General features: G+C 39.4%; 1 protein-coding gene across 1 annotated transcript in view; it reads left to right on the forward strand.

Moving 5' to 3' along the window:
• The window catches only part of SOHLH2 (spermatogenesis and oogenesis specific basic helix-loop-helix 2), a gene marked incomplete at both ends in the record, with an annotated part of 40,352 nt that extends 20,026 nt beyond the window's left edge, over window positions 1-20,326 (forward strand). The window contains 6 exons of the mRNA XM_079722108.1: window positions 1,554-1,664; window positions 13,163-13,310; window positions 13,489-13,580; window positions 14,558-14,679; window positions 18,602-18,858; window positions 20,306-20,326. Of these exons, the coding sequence (XP_079578234.1) occupies window positions 1,554-1,664; window positions 13,163-13,310; window positions 13,489-13,580; window positions 14,558-14,679; window positions 18,602-18,858; window positions 20,306-20,326 (751 nt within the window). The remainder of the gene's footprint in view (window positions 1-1,553; window positions 1,665-13,162; window positions 13,311-13,488; window positions 13,581-14,557; window positions 14,680-18,601; window positions 18,859-20,305) is intronic.
• Window positions 20,327-20,892: the final 566 nt, after the last annotated feature.

Consider the following 20,892-nt stretch of genomic DNA (forward strand, 5'->3'; position numbering starts at 1 on the left):
TCACTTTTTCGTAGTAGCAATTTTTACTGTGTACATTTCATTAAAAAACATTTCTGGAGGACTTATTGATTGTGCCACAGCAGCTTAAGTGCTGGGGTGATGCAAAAGAAAGTAGCTATTTTGTGGAAGAGGGATGCAACCTGTACTATATTTCAGAATCCTGAGCTGGCACTGTGGGGACACGTTAGAGAAGTATCCAACTAAATATAAGGAAGCACTTCATAACCACAGGGGAGCAGGTTGAATTGTAAGGTAGTAAGTTACCCATCACTGGGCATGTTAAAGTAGAGACTGGGTTAAATAAAAGCAGTGATGTTCAAACTTTTAAAACAATGGAATCCTTAGCTGTTATCCATCTGCCAATAAGCTTCTCCCTAATGTCTTTTTTGAACTCATGAACTACCCCACCAATTACTGAACATAACCCTTAAAGATGGTCTCTCTGTCTCTGTCTCTTTGAGTTATTAGAACTAGCATTTAAACCTGCATTGAACTGGGGGTCATTCAAACCCTTCAATTCTAACACTGTATGCTTATAAAAATTCTATTTTAGTGAATTTCTTTGTTTCACTTGAAGCTGATTTCCAAGGAGATTTTAAATGGAGCATAGGGCTATAAAGAATGCACAGAAGTGTTGAGAACATGGATGATGATGGTGAGAATTTTGAGTTAGTCACTTCCAGAATTTGTAGAATGTGACCGTCAACTATTTTGAACAGGGAAGAGACTTGGCAACCAATAAGCATGGTTAAACCAAAGATGTACTTACTTAAGTAGTACAGAGATAGCAACAGCTTTCTTTATCTTATTTAGCATTTCAACCTCAAAGAAATTTACCGTATTAAACTTTTTTCTGGGATATGGGGTTGGGAAGGGTTTTGGAAGGCCTTGTGATTTTCTTGTATTACTTACAACTGCTTTTTGAGCCCTACTCATCTTGTATCTTTGCTCTTCCTCAGAATCCTACTACTATAAATAAAAGTCAATTTTCAAATCAAGTTATGTCCCTTGTGATAAAGGAGATAATATTGGTTTGTAAGTTTTTTAGGGAAAATTTTTTTTTTTTAAATCAGATCAGTGAAAATGCCTGGAGAAGTTCTAGAAAAATGGTAGAGCCAGAAAATGTCCATTAAATGACAATTTTTTTACATGGAGGGAACCTGCCGGTTGCTGATCAAGCTGCAGTAGTGTATCTTGGCCCTCTAATCCTTCGTGCTTTTCCTGTAATGTACCTTTAGATACAGTCATGTAATTTGGAATACTCATACTCAGGTTAGAATATTTTAGTCCTGCTTGTATCTGTTATTCTTTATCAGTATATTTTAGAATCTTGATCAGTCATTGAATTTATGATGACCTTGACAATAAATTCTTTTGAAATAAACTATTCTGTGCCAAATACATAAGGTAAGATGCTTTGATATTTACTGCACCTTTGTATAAAGCTAGGGACTTAGAGAAGCATCTTTTGATTAGTGTATTGGTGCTTATTGTTTACAATTGCCTGACAATTTTCCTCTTAAATATATGGTATGATTTTCTCTTGTTTCTAGCTCTGAATCTCTAAGAAATGACATTGGGCTTGAATTAAAGGCTCCGTTGTCAAATTTCGAGAAAAACAGAAAGATTTATCTTCCTCACTCAAGCAAGGAAAAACTGAGAAGGTGAATTTTGATACAGCCCCCTTTTTAGCATCATTCCTTTGTAGGAAGAAATTGCTTCCATGAATTTCATAATTTTTTATAATACTGTCAAAAGTCGGTGTGAAACTAGTAAATCTGGCAGCTGGGGAAGATCTGGAACTGGTCCCTGCGATACGCGCTACTCATCATTCATTTAGTCATTCAGCAAGTAGCTGTGAGTGTCTAATATGCCAGAATATGATTCGAGAACTGAGGTAAAAAATAAATTGTTGCCTTCAAGCAGGTCTTAGTCTAGTGCTTAGACAGACTTCTAAATAGGCTCTTAAATAGGAAATTATGTTTTAATAAATATCATGATAGAAAAGAACACGCAGTAGGACACTAGGAAAGTTACCTAAGACAGAATGAGGAGGCAGAAAGGCTTTCTTGAGAAGACGATAGCTAAATTGAGCTTTAAACAAAAATTGGTTTAGTTTGGTTTAGAAATCAGTGAAGGATGTTTCATATGGCAGGAGTAGCAGGTACAGAGGCCGGCAGTGTAAGAAAGTACAGTGAATTTGTGGAACTGCAGGTATTTTCATAGAGTTGGCCATAAGGGTGCGAGTGGGAAGGGGCAAGAGATGAGAGGTAGTAGGTAAGGGCTGGGTATGTCCTGTTAAGGAATCTGAATTTCATCCTGACCTGTTCATCCTGCACTAAAGGATTTTAGCAAAGGTGTGATATGATAAGATCTGTACCTTAGAATGAACACTTGAGCAGGATGTTAGGGGGTGAATTGAATCTGGAGGCCAGGGGAGTCTGTAATAAGAAATGATGAAATCCTGAACTGTGGTGTTAGAAATGGGATAGTGAGAAGTGAGCCAATTCTAAGTATATGAAAGAGGTAGAATCAGCGTGAATGTGGCTGAAGGAGAAGTCAGGTGTAACTTCCAAGTTGGTGGTGGAGCCGTCGACTGACTGGGAGGTACAGTGGAATGCAGGCTGGGAGTGGGAGGTGAGTTTTGCTCTTGCTGAGTTTATGTGGAGCTTCCCAGTAAGGGATTGGCCCTTAGGTTCTAGAGAAGATCCAGGCTAGAAACAGGGATTTGAGAACTATCAGGATACAGCAGCTATTTGAAGCGGTGGATGCAGGATGGATATAATGACTTTGAAAAGCGTGTAGGGAAGAGACGAGTGGGGAAGAGGACCTTGGGGAAAACCTCAATATTTAAGGTCCAGGCAGCCAAGAAGAGATCAGGGGAAAAAGAGTTTCTAGGAAGATAAGAAGAAGACCAGGAGGGAGTGGTATTGAGGAGAACAGGGGAGGAGAGAGTTTCCTAAAGGAGGGAGTGTTCAGGAATATCGCATGACACAGAGATTAAGTAAGGGAAGAACTGACAGTTGACTGTGTTTAGCAAAACCTAAATGTCACTGACCTTGGCAAAAATAATTCCCTGGGCATGGTTAGGGAAGAAGTGCCATTGCAGAAAGATGGAGAATGAAAGGTGGGAATGCAGATGAAAGGAAGGAGAAAAGGAGGGTGTGTGGTCTATAAAAGGGAATTTAGGGGAAAATGAGAAATTCTGATAAGGCTGGGCCAGACTTGAATATGTTCATATTTATCTTCCAAAAGAAGACAGCTGGAAGAGAGACAGGGGTCTTAAAGATACTCATGTTTTGGTTATCTGTGGCTGCTTAAAAAATGAAACTGAAGTTTATTGGCTTGATACATGGTTTTATGGGTTAGCAGTTTGAGCAGGACTCAGCTAGGCAATTCTTCTGCCTATGTGACATTAACTGGGGTTACTTGGTAGCATTCAGCTGGAGGATGGTCTAGTCAGGCGGGTCTGGGGCCTTTGCAGGGATGGCTGAAAGGCTGAACGCAGCCGGGGCTCCCCAGCCTGCTAGTCTCAGGGTTGTCAGACTTCTTCCATGGCAGCCCAGGGCTCCTAGAGAGAGTATTCCAGGGGGCAGGAAGAAGAAGCTGCGCTCTCACACGGCCTGGGACCAGAAACTGGCCCAGTGCCACTTCTACCATGTGCTCTTGGTCAGAGCAGTCACAGAGCCTACCCGGGCCTAAGGGAAGGGTATATAGACCCCACCTCTCAATGGGAGGAACGTCAAAGAATTTTAGTTCCCTTCAGGCAGTGAGGGGCCCTGGCGATGGATTTACATCCCTGAGGAGGCAGAAGGCTTTGGCATCTAGAACCAGGTGGAAGAGCACCTCTTCTACTGAAAATGGAGAGACGGGGTTAAAGCTAAGTGTGGACAAAGATGAGTCTTTTTGTTTGTTTGTTTTTCTCGTGCCCTGTGTTCTCTGCCTTCCCCAGCCGCCCCCTTCTGGAGTGTTTGTGTTCTCCCAGCTGGTGCCTGGGCTGGACTTTTTTTTTTTTTAACATCTTTATTGGAGTATAATTGCTTTACAATGGTGTGTTAGTTTCTGCTTTATAACAAAGTGAATCAGCCATACCTATACATATATGATGCAAGAGGGAAAAGATGAGTCTTTTGATGGGGCCAGAAAGGAGGAGGAAGTTGATCAAGTTCTGCCGAATGGCCTCCATCGTCTGCTGAAGATTAGTGGGAAAGTGGTGTGGTTTGGGGCTTGATGATGTGGGCTGGTAGATGGGCTAGTCTGGTCCAAAAGGCCTTCACTCATGTCTGCTGCTTTAGCCAAGAGGAGACTTAGGGCCTGCTGGCCAGGCTATCCTATAGAGTTCACTAATCTGCAGTGAAGTGAGAAAAATACAGTGCAATGAGTATTTTTAAAGCTATATTTTATATAACATATTCTAAGATTGTGTTTTCCATACTTTATTTGATGTTAAAATCATGGTGATATTAGTAAATGGTTACAACAAAATGTTATTGGGAGATGGTACCTTTCTTTCATTATTTTTCACGTCCGAATCGAATGTTGGCAATCCTTTATTGGTCCCCCAAAGTTCTGTGTTGTTTTTCTTTTTTAATTTTAGTGGTTGATGAAAACTAAAATCTGACAACCACTAGTCTAGAGGACCACAAAGATGGCTTGGGGGGTGTCCTCCCCTGTTGCATTATTTAAAGGGCTAGAAATCTTTGTTTCCCAGAAAGAAAAGCTGTAACCAGGAACTGACCCCTCCACTTAGAGATTTGCTTGGGAGATACCAGAAAGTAACAATCCGTCCCTTATTACTTTATACCATTTCCTTTTCTTAACCCTTCTGATTATGCCTGTGAATCATAAAATAGATGCTTCTAGTCTATTTCTCTTCCTTTTTCTCCTCCTCCTCCCAATCAGCTGCTTTACTTATGGTTTTGCCTTTTTTGCTTTGTTTTGCTCTTTTTTGTTTTTAAGCAGCATAGGTAACATATTTGCTAATGTTGAGGAAATAATGATCCCAGCTGATAGCTTTGAATATTTGCATTTGGGAATTTCTTTTTAAAACAACTCTACCATCTCTGTTTTTTTTATTAGAACAGATTAATAAAAATTGGCTAATTCTAATATTCTTGATGAAATCCCTTTCATTACACATGTTTTAAATATATAAATATGTCTTTATCTTGGTAAGGTGTATACTTTGCAGTGAGATACCCTCATTTTGTTTGTGTATCTGTGAGTCCAAAATCGTGGTGGTTTAATCATTTTCAGGATGTCACTCACTTGAAGTGAAAGTGAGTTTTGCTGTAGTTTCTCACAAATGAAGGCTTTTCCAGAGCTGGTCAAGTCTTAGAAATTTAAGGAAGGTAGAATAGGAAGTTCTCAGAGGGTCTTAAGTCATATGTGGCCAAGAGACCTCTCTCTGTGAGTTCTTGATTGCTTGAGACACATTTGTACAGAGGAGAGACCAAGGATGTAGTTTGGACCAAGACCTTTGGCTTTAAATGCCATTCAGCCTCTTAGAATCACTTTTAGCTGGTTCTTTCCCTGATTTATTTGGACTGGGTCATAACCAAGCTGGCTTCTATGGTAGATGACAAAAACAAAACACATTTTGCCTGTTGTTGCCTATTGCTGCTTCCATACACAAAGGAAAAAGAAAACAGCAGGACCCTATGGGGCCCCTGAGCTGGGTATCCTACTTTTCTGAGCCAACATTAACATCCTTCAAAAAGGTTCTCTAACACCGTATACAAAAATAAACTCAAAATGGTTTAAAGGCCTAAATGTAAGACTGGATACTACAAAACTCCTAGAGGAGAACATAGGCCGAACACTCTTTGTAAATCACATAAATCACAGCATTAGTTTTTAGTAAATTGCAGCATTAGTTTTTTGGGATCCGTCTCCTAGAGTAATGGAAATAAAACCAAAAATAAACAAATGGGACCTAATTAAACTTAAAAGCTTTTGCACAGCAAAGGAAACCATATACAAAATGAATAGACCACCTATGGACTGAGAGAAAATATTTGCAGATGATGCTACTGACAAGGGGTTAGTTTCCAAAATATACAAACAGCTCATACAGCTTAATATCAAAAAAACAAACAACCCAATCAAAAACTGGACAGAAGATCTAAATAGACATTTCTCCAAAGAAGACATAACAGATGGCCAGCGGGCACATGAAAAGATGCTCAACATCCCTAATTATTAGAGAAATGCAGATCAAAACTACAATGAGGTATCACCTCACACCAGTCAGAGTGGCCGTCATTAAAAAGTTTATAAACAATAAATGCTGGAGAGGGCGTGGTGAAAAAAGAAACCCTCTTACACTGTTGGTGGGAATGTAAGTTGGTGCAGCCACTATGGAGAACAGTGTGGAGGTTCCAGCAATCCCATTCCTGGGCATATATCTGGAGAAAACTCTACTCTGAAAATATACATGCACGCCAGTGTTCGTAGCAGCACTATATACAATAGCCAAGACATGCAAGCAACCTAAATTTTCATAGTATAATTCACCACATTAAACACAATAAAGATGAATGGATAAAGAAGATGTGGTGTGTGTGTGTGTGTGTGTGTGTGTGTGTGTGTGTGTGTGTGTGTGGTGGAATATTACTCAGCTATAAAAAAGAGTGAAATAATGCCATTTGCAGCAGCATGGATGGTCCTAGAGATTATCATATAAAGTGAAGTAAATCAGATAAAGACAGATATGATATTACTTATATGTGGAATCTAAAATAATGATACAAATGAACTTATTTACAAATCAGAAATAGACTCACAGGCTTAGAAAACAAACTTATGGTTACCAAAGGGGATAGTGGAGAGGGGGAGAGATAACTTAGGAGTTTGGGATTAACAAACTGTGTCTTCTTTTAGTCTAAAATTAGATGACAATATCAGATTAAAATATCTGTAACTGTTGGTTCTTTTAACTCAAATTTTAGGGGTTTTTTTTGGAGGTGGAGTAAAACAGGCTCTTCACTGTCTACAAAGTTATTTATGAGTTGCAAAAATTCTCTATGTTTTTCTCTGTATTACCATGTTTTTCTCCTGTACTCTTCCATTCATCTTGACTGCCACAATCAGACAGAAAGTACAAGAACACTTTGCTTTTGCACCTGTAGTGAAAACCTTAGCAGCAGACATAATCATTCCAGGCCTGTCAGATAAATACATACTTTTGGTATTTAAAATGTTCAACTTATTAGAATGATATAATAATCACAAGTAGCGAGTGATTATGTATTTGAAGTAAAAATTCACAAAATTAAAGGGACAGATATTGTATTTGAAGCAAATATTCACAAAATTAAAGGGACATATTGACAAGCATTGTTGGAGATTTCACATCCCTCTCTCAGCAATTGATACAACAGCTGGACACCAAAAATCTGTCATATATAGAAGGTGTGAGCCCTGTTAACCAGCTTGATCTGGTAGATGTTTGTAACACACCATACCCAGCACGGCAGCGGAATACCCATTCTTTTCAAAGGCATATGGTACATTCACTTAGATAAACTGTATGTCGGGGGGGTATAGTACATTTCAATACATTTTAAAAAGTTGAATTCACAAGGAGTATGTTCCTTGACTACAATTAAGTTAAATTAGAAGCCAGTAAGAATTTGATATAAAGAAAAACCTCAAATATCTGGAAATTTAAGAACACACTCCTAAATAATCCATGGGTAAAAGAAAATAATCACAAGAAAAATTAGAAAATATTGCAAATTGGATGATTATGATAACAGAATATTTCAAAATCTGTGAGATGCAGTTAAAGCAAAGCTTATGGCAAACATTAATGGCTTTATTTTTTTAAAGTCTTTATTGATTTTGTTACAATATTGCTTCTGTCTTATGTTTGGTTTTTCGGCTGCAAGGCATGTGGGGTCTTAGTTCTCCGACCAGGGATTGAACCCGCACCCCCTGCTTTGGGAGTCAAAGTCTTAACCACTGGATTGCCAGGGATGTCCCAACACTAGGGCTTTAAATGCTTATATTAGGAAAGGCAAAAGATCTAAAAATCAATGACCTAAGGGTCCATTTTAAGGGGCTAGAAAAAGTAAAATGAAGTAAATCCAAAGTAAACAGAAAGGGGAGGGAGGCGGGCAGGTGAGGAGAGAGAGAAAACATTTTACCAATATCATGAATGAAAGAGGAATTACCTCTACATATCCAATAAACATATAATATAAAAGGGTATATTTTAAATAATTTTATGCCAATAAGTTCAACAACTTAGGTGAAATGGACAAATTTTTGAAAAACACAATTTACCAAAATTGATACTAGATGAAGCAGAAGACCTGAATAGCCCTCTATACTAAAGAAATTGAACTTACTAAAAAGCAGAAAAGTACCAAAGAGAAAACGCCAAACTCAGATGGTTTTACTGATGAATTCTGTGAAAAATCTAAAGAAGAGGTAATACCAGTCTTAATTTTACAGAAAATGGAGGGAGAACAGTTCCTAACCCATTTCATGATGCCAACATAACCCTAAACCTGATAAAGATATTATAAAAAAAGAAAATTACAGACCAGTATCTCTCATGAACAGAGACATAAAAATACTTAACATAATTTTAACAAATTGAATGAAGTAATAGATAAAGGTATAATGTGTCATGACCACACTGGGTTTATCCTAGAAAAGCAAAGCTGATGTAACATTCAAAAATCAATCGATATAATTCACCACATTAAACACAATGAAGGAGAAAACAATAGATTAACAGATTCTGAAAACTTATTTGACAACATAAGATTAAAAGACAAATAAAAAACCAACCTTCCAGCAAAATAGGTATGGAAGAGAATTTCCTGAATCTGCTAAAGGGCATCTATGAAAAACCTATAGCTAACATTGTATTTAATGATGAGATTTTGACCATTTGTTCCTTAAAAAGATCTGGAACAAAGTAAGGTTGCCTATTCTTAGAAAGAAAGAAACAAAACTCTCTTATTTATAGATGGCATGATTGTTTATGTATAAAGTCCTAAGATACCTACAAAATAACTACTAGAACCAAAAGATGAATATAGCAAGGTCATAGGACATAAGGTCAGTGTACAAAAATCAATTGTATTTTTCTATATTAGCAGTGAACAATTGGAAAATGAAAAATAATACTTATATTGAAAATAGAGTTAAAAAGCCTTAGAATACTTAGGAACAAAAATATATAAAAGACATAATATCTGTACAGAGGTCACTCAAAATATTGCAGTGATAAACTAAAGAAAAACTAAATCATGCATTATACATAATTATGAATTAAAAGATTTATATTATTAAGATGTCAGTTCTTGGGAATTCCCTGGTGGCGCAGTGGTTAAGAATCTGCCTGACAATGCATGGGACAGGTCTGATCCCTGGTCCAGGGAGATCCTGCATGCCGTGGAGCAACTAAGCCCGTGCACCACAACTACTGAGCCTGTGCTGTAGAGCCCGCAAGCCACAGCTACTGAGCCTGCAGGCCTAGAGCCCATGCTCCACAGCAAGGGAAGCCACCACAATGAGAAGCACGTGCATGGCAACAAAGATTAGCCCCTGCTTGCCGAAACTAGAGAAAGCCTGTGTGCAGCAAAGGCCCAATGCAGCCAAAAAATAAATAAAATAATTAAATTTACTGAAAAAAAAGAAAAAAGATGTCAGCTCTCGCTAAATTGAAATATAACTTTATTTAAATCTAAACAATAATTCAAATAGACTTTTTTGGGTAAAAATTGACAGTCTAATTCAAAACTGTGGAAAGGACTGTGAATATAAAAGGACTTAGAATAAAGCAATCCTGAAAAAGTACAACAAAGTTGGAGCACTTAAGCTATCTGACTTCAGGATTTAGCATACAGCTACATTAATCAGCATTTTACTAACATGAAGGTTGACCAGTAGATAATAAAACACAATAGCCCACACATTGCAGTCACTTGATTTTCAACAAATCACCAGGGCAAACAACTTGGGAAACAAAAGTCTTTTCTATAAATGGTGCTGGAACAACAGGATATCCATATGAAAAAACAATGAAACTTGACCCCTTCCTCATACCATATAAAAATTAATTCAACATGAAGTATAGACAGGGCTATCGTATAAAGCTAAAACTATAAAGCTTCTAGAATAGGACTGTTCAGTAGAACTTTCTGCAGTGTTAGAAATGGCCTATATCTGCTGTCCAGTAAGGTAGCTGCTAGTCATATTATTGAGTATTTGAAATGTGGGTATTGCGACTTAGGAAATGAATTCAAATTTTTGTTTAATTTTTAACTAATTCATATTTAAATAGACTCGTGGCTTATGGCTACTGTACTGAACACTACAGTTCTAGAAGAAAGCATAGGAGAATGTTTTCGCTAGCTGAGGGTGGGCGGCTGTACCTTATGACACAGAAAGCAATAACTATAACAGAAAGAGTAGATGAATTAGATCATCAAAATTTACAGCTTTTTCTTTCGTAAGACATCACTAAGAAAATAAATAGGCAGACTACAGACTGGGAGAAAATATTTGCAAAACAAATATATTGACAAAATACTGATATTAGGATATACAAAGAACTCTTAAAGTTCAATAATAGAGAGAACTACAGTCCAATTAAAATGGAGGTAAAGTATTCAAACAGACACTTCACAAAGGAAGGTAATACACAAGCCCAATAAGCAGCAGAAAAAATGCTCAACATACTTTGTTGTCATGGAAATGCAAATTAAAGCATGAGATACTACCACATATACCTCTGAAAAGCCAATACTTTAAAATTAAAACTGACAGTATTAAATGCTATCCAAGATGTGGAACAACAGGAATTCTCATACATTGATGGTGGGAGGGTAAATTGGTACTGTTTGGGGGAAAGTTCTGCTAGTTTCTTCTAAATTTGTAAAATAACCCTTCAATTCTATTCCTAGACATTTACCTAAGAGAAATAAAAACATACGTTCACAAAAAGATGTACAGAAGATCTTGCAGTTTTATTCATAATGATAAAAATAAGAAACAGCCAAAGTGCAGATCGATAAGAGAATGGATAAATAAGCTGTGGCATATTTATACTATGGAATACTATTACTCAATAAAAAGGAAAAAAGCAGCCCCATGGATAAATCTCAAAAACATTATGCAAGTGAAAGAAACCTTACATAAAAGGACACGTGCTGTGAGATTTGATTTATACGTAGTTTAAGGAGAGACGAGTAATGTGAGACAGAAAAATATCAGAAATGTGGTTGCCTCTTATGGGGGATGAGACTGACCAAGATGGAACATAAGGAACTTTCTGGGGTTATGAGAATGTTGATTAGGTAGTTTGTGTCACACAGTTTTGTACGTTTGTCAAAACTCGTAGAATTGTACCCTTAAGATTGGTGCATTTTATTTTATGTAACTTTTACCCGAAAATAAAATAATTTGAACTGTAGCTATATGTTTAGGGGTTTAGTGTACTGAAGTCTACAACTTACTTTGAAATGCTTCAGTGCAATAAAATAGGTTGATGTATATGGCCAGTGGGATGATTCATATATGACAAAGCATAGACAGTAAGTGTTCACCATAGACTCTAGGTAGTGGGTATATAAGTGTTCCCTGTACAAATTCTTAATTCTTTCAACTTTTCAGAATTATGAAATCTTAATTCTGTCGATCTTCCTGTATGTTTGAACATTTTCCTAATGAATGTTGGAAAAATGTTTAATATGACCTTTCATTATAAAAATGATATATGCCCCACAAAGATATTTGGAAAATGTAGAAAATTAAAGGAAGAAATAATATTTTCTATAGCCCAACTATCCAGATTACTTGACGCTTTTGCTTTGTCTTTTTTTTTTTTGCCTTATTTTTTCCTTAATGGCTATGATCATATTTTACATGCTGTCCTATATCTTATACTTGTCTCCTATAGAAATATCCTATTTTTTCCCCAGTAAGCTTTATAACATATTTCCACTGCCAGATAGTATTCTACTGAGCTTACTTAAGCATCCACTTATTTTGTGTGTTTAAATTGTTTTTCCTGTTTTACTGATAGACTAATGGATGTCATTTTACAGGAAGTTTGTTCTGTGTTTGAGATCCTTGTAAGTGAAAGTACCATGTGGAAGGGTATATGAAGTTTCAGAGCCCATCATACACATGTCAAATTGTTGACTCTTCTATCCCTTTTACAGAGTGATGCCTGAGACATCTCCACAGAATCTCCAAAGCTCCTCAAAGCCCAATTAAAATACCACCCACTGATCTGGAATATTTGAGTTATTCACTGGCTATGTGACAAAGTGGATTTTTAAAAAAATCCATTTATTTTTGTCATTCTAAGGTTCAGAGAGGTTTAGTAACTTGCCAGAGGTCCCAGCTAGTAATGGGCAGAGCCACCCTTTGAGCCCATACATGTAAAGACAGTATTCAGAGCAAAACATGCTTAAGAATGCTTATTAACTGAACACACGGGTAACTGAAGGTCACAAAGGCTGAGATCAATTTAGAGTTACATTTCCTATGTATTTCCCTTCAGAACTGTGAAAGACTTAGGTTAGTTTCTTTCTGATATGAGCCTGGATGACGTTCTCATTTGCATATTGGTTTATTTGTTCTGTCCATCTACCTACCTCATGTAAAGGAAGCAGGCTTCTGCTTTTCCTTTGGCTCAGAACACAGGTGAAGCCCATGTATTCTAAGTTGCTAATTGTGTATCATTGGAGATGTGGTCCAGGTCAGAGTGACATGAATATCCTGAGTACTCTTTGCCTTCCAGGCTTCTAGTGTGAATCACAAAAGGTTTTATGTGTATGGTGTGTGATCCTCTCCTCTGAGGGATGCGTGCCTGTAGGTTTCCATAGGCAGCAGGGGTGTTCTCTGGCGTCCTCAGCGTCTGGGCCTCCTGCACACTCACGGGGAAGAGTGAGCTGGGCTGCCATCAGCACAGACACTGTACTCGACAGCAGTGTGAGCCGTGCCCCAGAAAGCTGTGATTCCAGGGGCTGTGGAGACTGCTGGCTTGTGGGGACATGGCCCTCCTCTAAAACGGAGACTAGAAAGGCAGGGGCCGGTTCCTTTATAAACAAACCGAGAGGAGGGATTGGTTGTCCTTGTGCACAAGGAAGAAAACAGACTAATTTTTCCTTATTTATTACACTTCTCTGCTCAGAGAACGAATCAAGTATTGCTGTGAGCAGCTGCGTACCCTGTTGCCATATGTGAAGGGGAGAAAGAATGATGCAGCTTCCATTCTCGAGGCAACAGTTGACTACATGAAGTATGTCCGGGACAGAATCCCTCTAGCCGTCATGGGCCAGGTAGTCGACTCTCAAGCCCTTGAATTTTATTCTCGCAGACAGTGCTTTAATGCTACAGTTTTATTTCTTTTATTTTTTATAGTTAGAAATGTGTGTGTGTGTGTGTGTATATACGAAAAAAATCTATAGCTAGAGCTATCTAAGTAGATCTCAATCTCTTTCTCTCTTCATTTCTTAGATTACAGAATTACTTCAGAGCAATAGCAGGTTTTGTAAGATACAACAAATGCCCATCCAGCTATCCGCCCCAGGCACGATTATGGCACAAAGGTATGATCATCTGAATCTTGTGAATCTGAGGTGGCCTTGTTATTTTCCACTGGTACTAATGCTAGAAATGAGACAGGCACTGAACCCACCCATAATGAGAACTAAATGGTACTGATGAACCTAGTTGCAGGGCAGGAGGTAGACATAGAGAATGGACTTGATGACGTGGGCTGGGAGGGCGAAGCTGGGGCAAAGTGAGAGTAGCATCGACGTATATACACTACCGAATGTAAAATAGTTGGCTGGTGGGAAGCAGCTGCATAGCACAGGGAGATCAGCTCGGTGCTTTGTGATGACCTAGAGGGGTGGGATAGAGAGGGTGGGAGGGAGGCTCAAGAGGGAGGGGTTATGGGGACATATGTATGCACATGGCTGATTCACTTTGTTGTGCAACAGAAACTAACACGGTATTGTGAAGCAATTATATTCCAATAAAGATCTATTAAAAAAAAAGAATCAGTAAACTTTTCCCATTGCTGATGTGTATCATTTAATTACAGTGATAAAATATGTAATATTCTCAGGCCCATGATCCTTTCATTGTTTGACCCACTCTTTCTTCTTTTGTTGTTTCTTAAAATGGGGCTTTACGAGTAGTGCCTGTGGTGATTGACAATGCAGTCAGGACGCGATAGATTCTAGCATTCCTCTGTCACCAGGGCAGTCCAGCCCCATTTTCAGATGGGAGTCCTTAAAGACATTTCTAGTTTAACAGGTGACGTGCCAAATGAATGCTTCCTTATTTAAATTGATTAGAATGTGTACACCAAGAAAAACTCTAAAGGAAAAGTAAACCATTCCTCCATATCCTAAAGAACCATCGTGAGTCCTCTTCTACAGTTTGTTCTTATATTTAATCCAGAGCGTAGGCTCTGTCTGTGCTTTTTAGAACTTGAATGTAAGAAGAGCAGTTCAACTCAGCAATGTTCATATCATCTTCCCTGAGAAATGCCTAAAGAATGTTTTGTTTCTTTAAGAGAAAACAGTGTGTTGACAAGCACTTATTCACCTGTGAGAGGGATCAGATTCCTGGCTAATAAGCGCTTGAACATGTACTCTGTTCCTGCCTCCGGGGCTCCCTTGGATGAAGCTGTGAGAGGTGAGCTCCGCCCACCGCCCTGTGCGGCCGGCTGTAGTGTGCATGGGCCCGCCTGTGTGTCCTGCTCACCCTGGGCCTTCTGTGCAGGCACTGCCGTAACCAGGGGATGGAGCGTAGCTGGAAGATCACACCCTGAATCCTTTGGTGCTGTCTGCTTGAAAGACATGGCTGGCCACTGGCATTTAAATAGTGTTACCCCAGAAAGTGGGCTGAAATTGAACTCTCATTACCAGAAATCTCATCTTAATGATAGATGATGAGCACACTGATGACTGTATTATTGAACAGAATCTAAAGGGAGGGAAGTATTCATATTAATTCAGTGCTAACAGTGTACAGGCAGACCTCAGAAATATCGTGAGTCCTGTTCCAGACCACTGCAATAAAGCGAATATTGCAATAGAGTCACACATATTTTGGTTTCTCAGTGCATATAAAAGTTATGTTTACACTCTGTCGTAGTCTACTAAGTATGCAATACATATGTCTCAAATATTAATGTCCATGCCTTGATTTTAAAATATGTTATTGCTTTAAAATGCTAGCCGTCATCTGAGCCTCCAGCAAGTAGTAGTTGTGACATCAAAGATCACTGATCACAGATCACCGTAACAAATACGCTGATAATGAAAAGGTTTAAGATGTTGTGGGAATTAGCAACATGTGACACAGAGACATTAAGGGAGCAAATGCTGTTGGAAAAACGGCACCAATAGACTTACTTGATGTAGGGTTGCCACACACCTTCAATTTGTAAAAAACAGAGTGTCTGCAAAGTGCAATAAAACAAGGTCTGCCTGTACTGAGCATTTAACATATTAATTGATTTACCTCCTTTGTGTCTTTGCTTAATTGTCACCTTCTCAGTGAGTCTTTCTCAACCACCCAGTTAAAACCGCACACTCCTTCTCAGCATCACATAATACGTGGGACTCCTTATCCACTCTCTCTGCTATATTTTTCTTCATAGCACTGTTCTCCTTCTAATATTCTTTTCTTGCCTATTTTTTTATTGCCTGTCTTCTGCCACTAGAATATCAACTCCACAAGGACAGGGATTTTTTTTTTTTTTTTTTTGCCTCTTTTGTTCATTGCTGTATTTCTAGTACCTAGAACAATGACCAGCTCACAGTAGGTGATCAAGAAACATTCATTATGTGAATATTCCATTGTGAATATTCAGTGTTTACCCACTGGGAGGCATTTTTGTTATTTGTATTATAAAGTCTAGGCATGCCCATGTGCTTGTACAAATAAGAAGATGGAAAAAAAGCAGAGCCAGAGTAAAAGAACACAGCTGCCAGTTTGTGACTTTTAGTACATATTCCCAAAGGTTATTCTTCACTGAGAAGCCAGTAAGTTATGGAGCATGTAACCTGCGTGTTAGGTGCTGATGACCAGAGGTCCTCCCATCTCCTCCCCCTGCCTGAGTCTGAGGTCACCTTTCTACTGGTTTCCTCGAAGGGATTCCACTGCCTCATGTCAGCACCTCCCTGTGCTGGGAATGCCCTTTCCCACGCTCTGCCTGGCTCAGCCCCAGTCATCGCTTAGTTCTCAGCTTAAATGTTTCTGCCTCAAAGATGGGGACACGAGGACAGACAAGGTGCAGTTCTTGTTCTTAGGGAGCTTGCAAATTAGCAGCAGACAGGGTCATAAAGCAAAATATGATTCGTGTGTTACTTTAAGTGCTGTCGTCGAGGTACCATGCACATTATGAGGACATAGTGGAAACAACGGGAACAAACGAGGTTACAGGGGATGGTGTCTAAAGTCAGAAGAGAAAGGGTTGGGCTTCCCTGGTGGCGCAGTGGTTGAGAGCCCGCCTGCCGATGCAGGGGACACGGTTTCGTGCCCCGGTCCGGGAAGATCCCACGTGCCGCGGAGCGGCTGGGCCCGTGAGCCATGGCCGCTGAGCCTGCGCGTCCGGAGCCTGTGCTCCGCAACGGGAGAGGCCACAGGAGTGAGAGGCCCGCGCACCGCAAAAAAAAAAAAAAAAAAAAAAAAAGAGAAAGGGTCTCCAAATAGGACATTGCCCTCCTTGTTCATGTAATCAACCTCAGGGTATTTATTCGTCAATTTAGACTTTTTTCCTGACTTAGGGGAGAGGGGAGGAGAATAGAAAAAAAGTAGCCATGAGCCATGGTTAATCTACTTAAAGTAGCTATGGCTGAATGTCACAAAGAATGATTAAATCAGCCCAGATTAAATCAGATAGGGGTCGGGCCACAGGTGTATGCCTGTCAGTGTTACTTCTTGTACACACAGTACTTCTGCATTTTCACTATTCATATCCTGCAGAAACTCTGAAACACTCTTGTGATGGTAGTGAGTTCAGGCCTTTCTGTGCCCCAGGATCTCTTGGTTTTGCATCACCTAAAATGACTGTTCTTGGGAAGAAACAAATCCACTAGGACCATAGGCTTATGTCAGGTTCAGACTGGACAAGACCTTGAAGGTCACTGAGTCAAAACCCCTACTTCGATTTTATTTATATACATTTTTCCATTTGAAAAGCAGTATTAGTCCTTTACTAAAACCCAGCTGAGATAATAAATGTATTCATTTTTAAACATATTCCCTTCAAGTCTTTTTCTATATATTTTTTTCTATGGTAACACTACAGTAGTAATCATATTGGATCTCCAATTTTGTCTCTGGCTTTTTTACTTAACATTGTGTCCTGTACACTTGAATTTTGTATTATGCAGCCCTCAGCACCATTGTAATGGTTTTAGTAGTTTATCAAACGATTTATAGAATAGTTTCCGTAGTCGGCCTCCTGTGGCTACATTTAGTGTTTGCAGTTTTGTGGAGAGAGTGATTTTATGCATAATATGATAGTAAATATTTCCCTATACATTTTTCTATATTTTGGACTTTTCCTTGGCCTGGATACCTGGAAGTGAGTGACGAGTGAGTTAGGGAACGTGAGCACATGCACAGCTGGTCATGCATGTTGCCAAATGGTTTTTGAAAGAGGTCTGGAATAGTTGAAATCAGTTAAGTATTTCAGATTTCACTTTCACCACCTAGACCAGTAAATTGAAGGCTGGAGAAGTTAAGTGGCCACCTGAAGTCCCCTGGTTTCTGTGCTAAATCTGACCTGTAACCCAGAAGTGCTGATATCGGTCAACATTAGACTTCATCAGGCTGCCTTTACTTGTCCTTTTTCACAAGTCTCTGTACAGTTTTGCCGAAATGATTTTTCACAAATATTCCAGATACATTTGTATTTAAAGTAGACATAAAGTTATGTTCCTTTACCTTTATTACTATCAGCATCCAGAAGAAAATAAATAGGTATTCAGGGAATTTGCTGGCAGTCCAGTGGTTTGGACTCCATGCTTCTACTGCAGGGGGCAGGAGCTTGATCCCTGGTCAGGGAGATCCCTCAAGCCACACAGTGCGGCCAGAAAATTTAAAAACAAAAAAAGCTATTCCCAATACTGAGATTACATTGATAACATTCATTATATATTAAAAACTTTTTTCTGCCTTCTAGTTACTGCACAGAATATAGCTATATAACAATATAACCTACTTCACTGATAGAAAATCAGTGACCAAACTTTATTTGTGGCTGAATGGAGTTCTTCTTTCCAGCATTCTCCCTTGCTTCATAGGGATGGTCACAGTTTTTATGACGGCGAGACATGCGCACGCACACACAGTGGCATAGAGGTATGATGCTTCTCTAAAATCTGTCTTGTAATGACATGTGAACACTAATTTATAGTGTGTGTGTCGCACTAAATGCCACTACCAGAAAGTTCACTTTGTTTTTACATCAGCATTTGACTATAGCAGTAGTCTAAGTTTGTACCATGAGGAAATGAAATAGAGGGCAATGTATTTCAAATATAGTAGTTCAGGGTTACTGATTTGCATCTACTGATGGATATATGCTTTCTTTTTATTAAAGGTCAGTCGAGCTCTGCGTCAGAGAACACTATTGGTGCCGTGTATAAAACCCGAATCCCCAGCACAGCTCTCTCTCTTAATTCCTTCCGTGCTGTCAGATACTATTCTAAAGTTGTCCCTTCCTATGATGCCGCTGCCGTAACAAATCAGAACATTTCGGTACATTTTCCAACAGCTGTGCCCAAAGTCTCGAAGTTTCTTCCTCAGCACTGCAATTCTGTGTTGGGCCAGGCGTGCACAGCACACCCCAACTGTCTGGTAAGTCTTCTGGGGTCTGTGGGTCAGGCTGGGCTCCTTCATCCCAGCCAGCAGGGGCCCCTGGCCTGCGTTTTGTTGTTCATGCTCTGGTTAGAAACCTCATCGCCTGGCACCAGGGGAGTCAGCCCAGGCTCTGGCTCCCCGTGCTGTCCCACTGCTCTCTCCATGTCCAGAGTTGGTGAATCTGGACGTGGCTCCGCTGCTATGACTGGAAGTGACCAGGCGGAACCTAATCTCCTCTAGAGCCCCTCCTCGCTCCCCCAGCCCGACCCCGCTTTCTACGATGCCACCTCCCATTCCACCAGCCGCACCCTCCACTGGCCCCGTGGCTCGCTGCTGATTTATCTCTTAGGCCGGCACCAGTCACTCACACTCTATGACAGCCTGTTCTTGTAACACCAACCAGGCCAATTTCAGATCCCAGGTGTCCTCATAGCACAGATACTTATTGAGCACCCACTGTGTTCTAGCATTGTGCTAACCGCCGGGAATGTAGTATCTAAAGATAGACCACAGTCCCTGCCCTCATGAAGTCTGAGTCTCACAGGGGAGCGGGCATAGAAGCAAGCAGTCGTGCTGCGCATTAGAGCGCACAGGAGGAGACCCTCGTGTCTATAGGGTAATACGGGTGTGGGCAAGGATTGGGACTGCTTACCCCTGGAGGAAGTACTGTGTAAGCTGAGATCCAAAGAGTAAGAATTAGCCCAGTGGAGAGGTTAGGAGTTGGGAGTGAGGAAGGGAAAAGCATTCCAGGCGGATGGATCAGCATATAGAAACAGTGGTATCTTCATTTTTGGGAAGAATTGTCCAATTCTAGAGGAAGACCTGAACTTGACTGGCCTGCTTAAAATGGACTCTGATAGCCTTAATATAATTATTGATACTTTTGCATATTAATAATAGTTACCATGTTTTGAGCACTCAATAAGTAATGTGCCAGATACCCTACATACTTAATGTGGGTGATCTAATGAATCTTTGACACAGTCATTGAGGTAGGGACCGTTATTTCCATATGACATCTATAAAGTGGGAATAATAGTGACTTTCCCAAAAAACATTTATGAGAAAAATGTTTGAAAGAGCATTAGAAAGAAATTTTAAAATATGAAGTATCTACAGATACAATACTGTTACTAATGGTCATTAGTATACCAGCAGGAAAACCAGAGTAAATGAAAAAAAAAAAATTGCAATATTATTTTTTTAATTGTGACCTACCCTTACTCTATGTAGTTTTTTTGGAGAATTGTTACAACCATATATAATTACTTTTAGTAACTATGAATAATACCTATTTTAAACCCTGTAGTGTATTCACCTGAAGAGTTCATGGTTTTACAAATTATTTCCTATTGCTTGAGGACATAGAAAATGTATTTGTGGCATTATGCGTAAGTACAGGCCAGGATTCAATTAATGTGGTTTTTTTTTTTCACCTTTGCAGCAACAGTTTTGGGCGTATTAATAGCACATGTTTGAAATTCACACTCTAGACCACCTATTGGGTGCCGTTTGACAATACGGGAAGAATGGAACAAAGAGTGATCTTGAAAGCTACACCCAGAGACCTAATATCAAAAAGGTTTACATTGTATGGCTTCTGATAAATGTGCTAAAAGCTTCTGCAGTCAGAAAGACAGGCAGCAAAAGTGCTAGCCATAGGTTTTTACTTATCTTCACACATACTTGGATCTCCCCCAACCCAGGTGCTACAAGAACAAACGGCCTAGGTGACCTAGACTCTTTTTTTTTTTTCCTCAAAAAATATTCCACAATTTATGCAAAAGGTACATGATAAAGAAGATCCACGTAGACTCGGTAAAGTGCATTGGTGTCACTAAGTACAGGTATTGCAACTTGACTCTTATTTTTAGTATCACTGTGAATTACTGTCACTTATTTCTAGGTGGTATCTTTTCCACATTTGACATTTTAGAGAGCTTCCTTCGTTATTCACTATTCAAACTCAGATACCATAGTTCGAGAGAGGCGTTTACCTCCTCACTTGACTACTAATGAATAAACTGACAT

The sequence above is a fragment of the Hyperoodon ampullatus genome (assembly GCF_949752795.1).
Source record: "Hyperoodon ampullatus genome assembly, chromosome: 16".
Lineage (NCBI taxonomy): Eukaryota > Metazoa > Chordata > Mammalia > Artiodactyla > Ziphiidae > Hyperoodon > Hyperoodon ampullatus.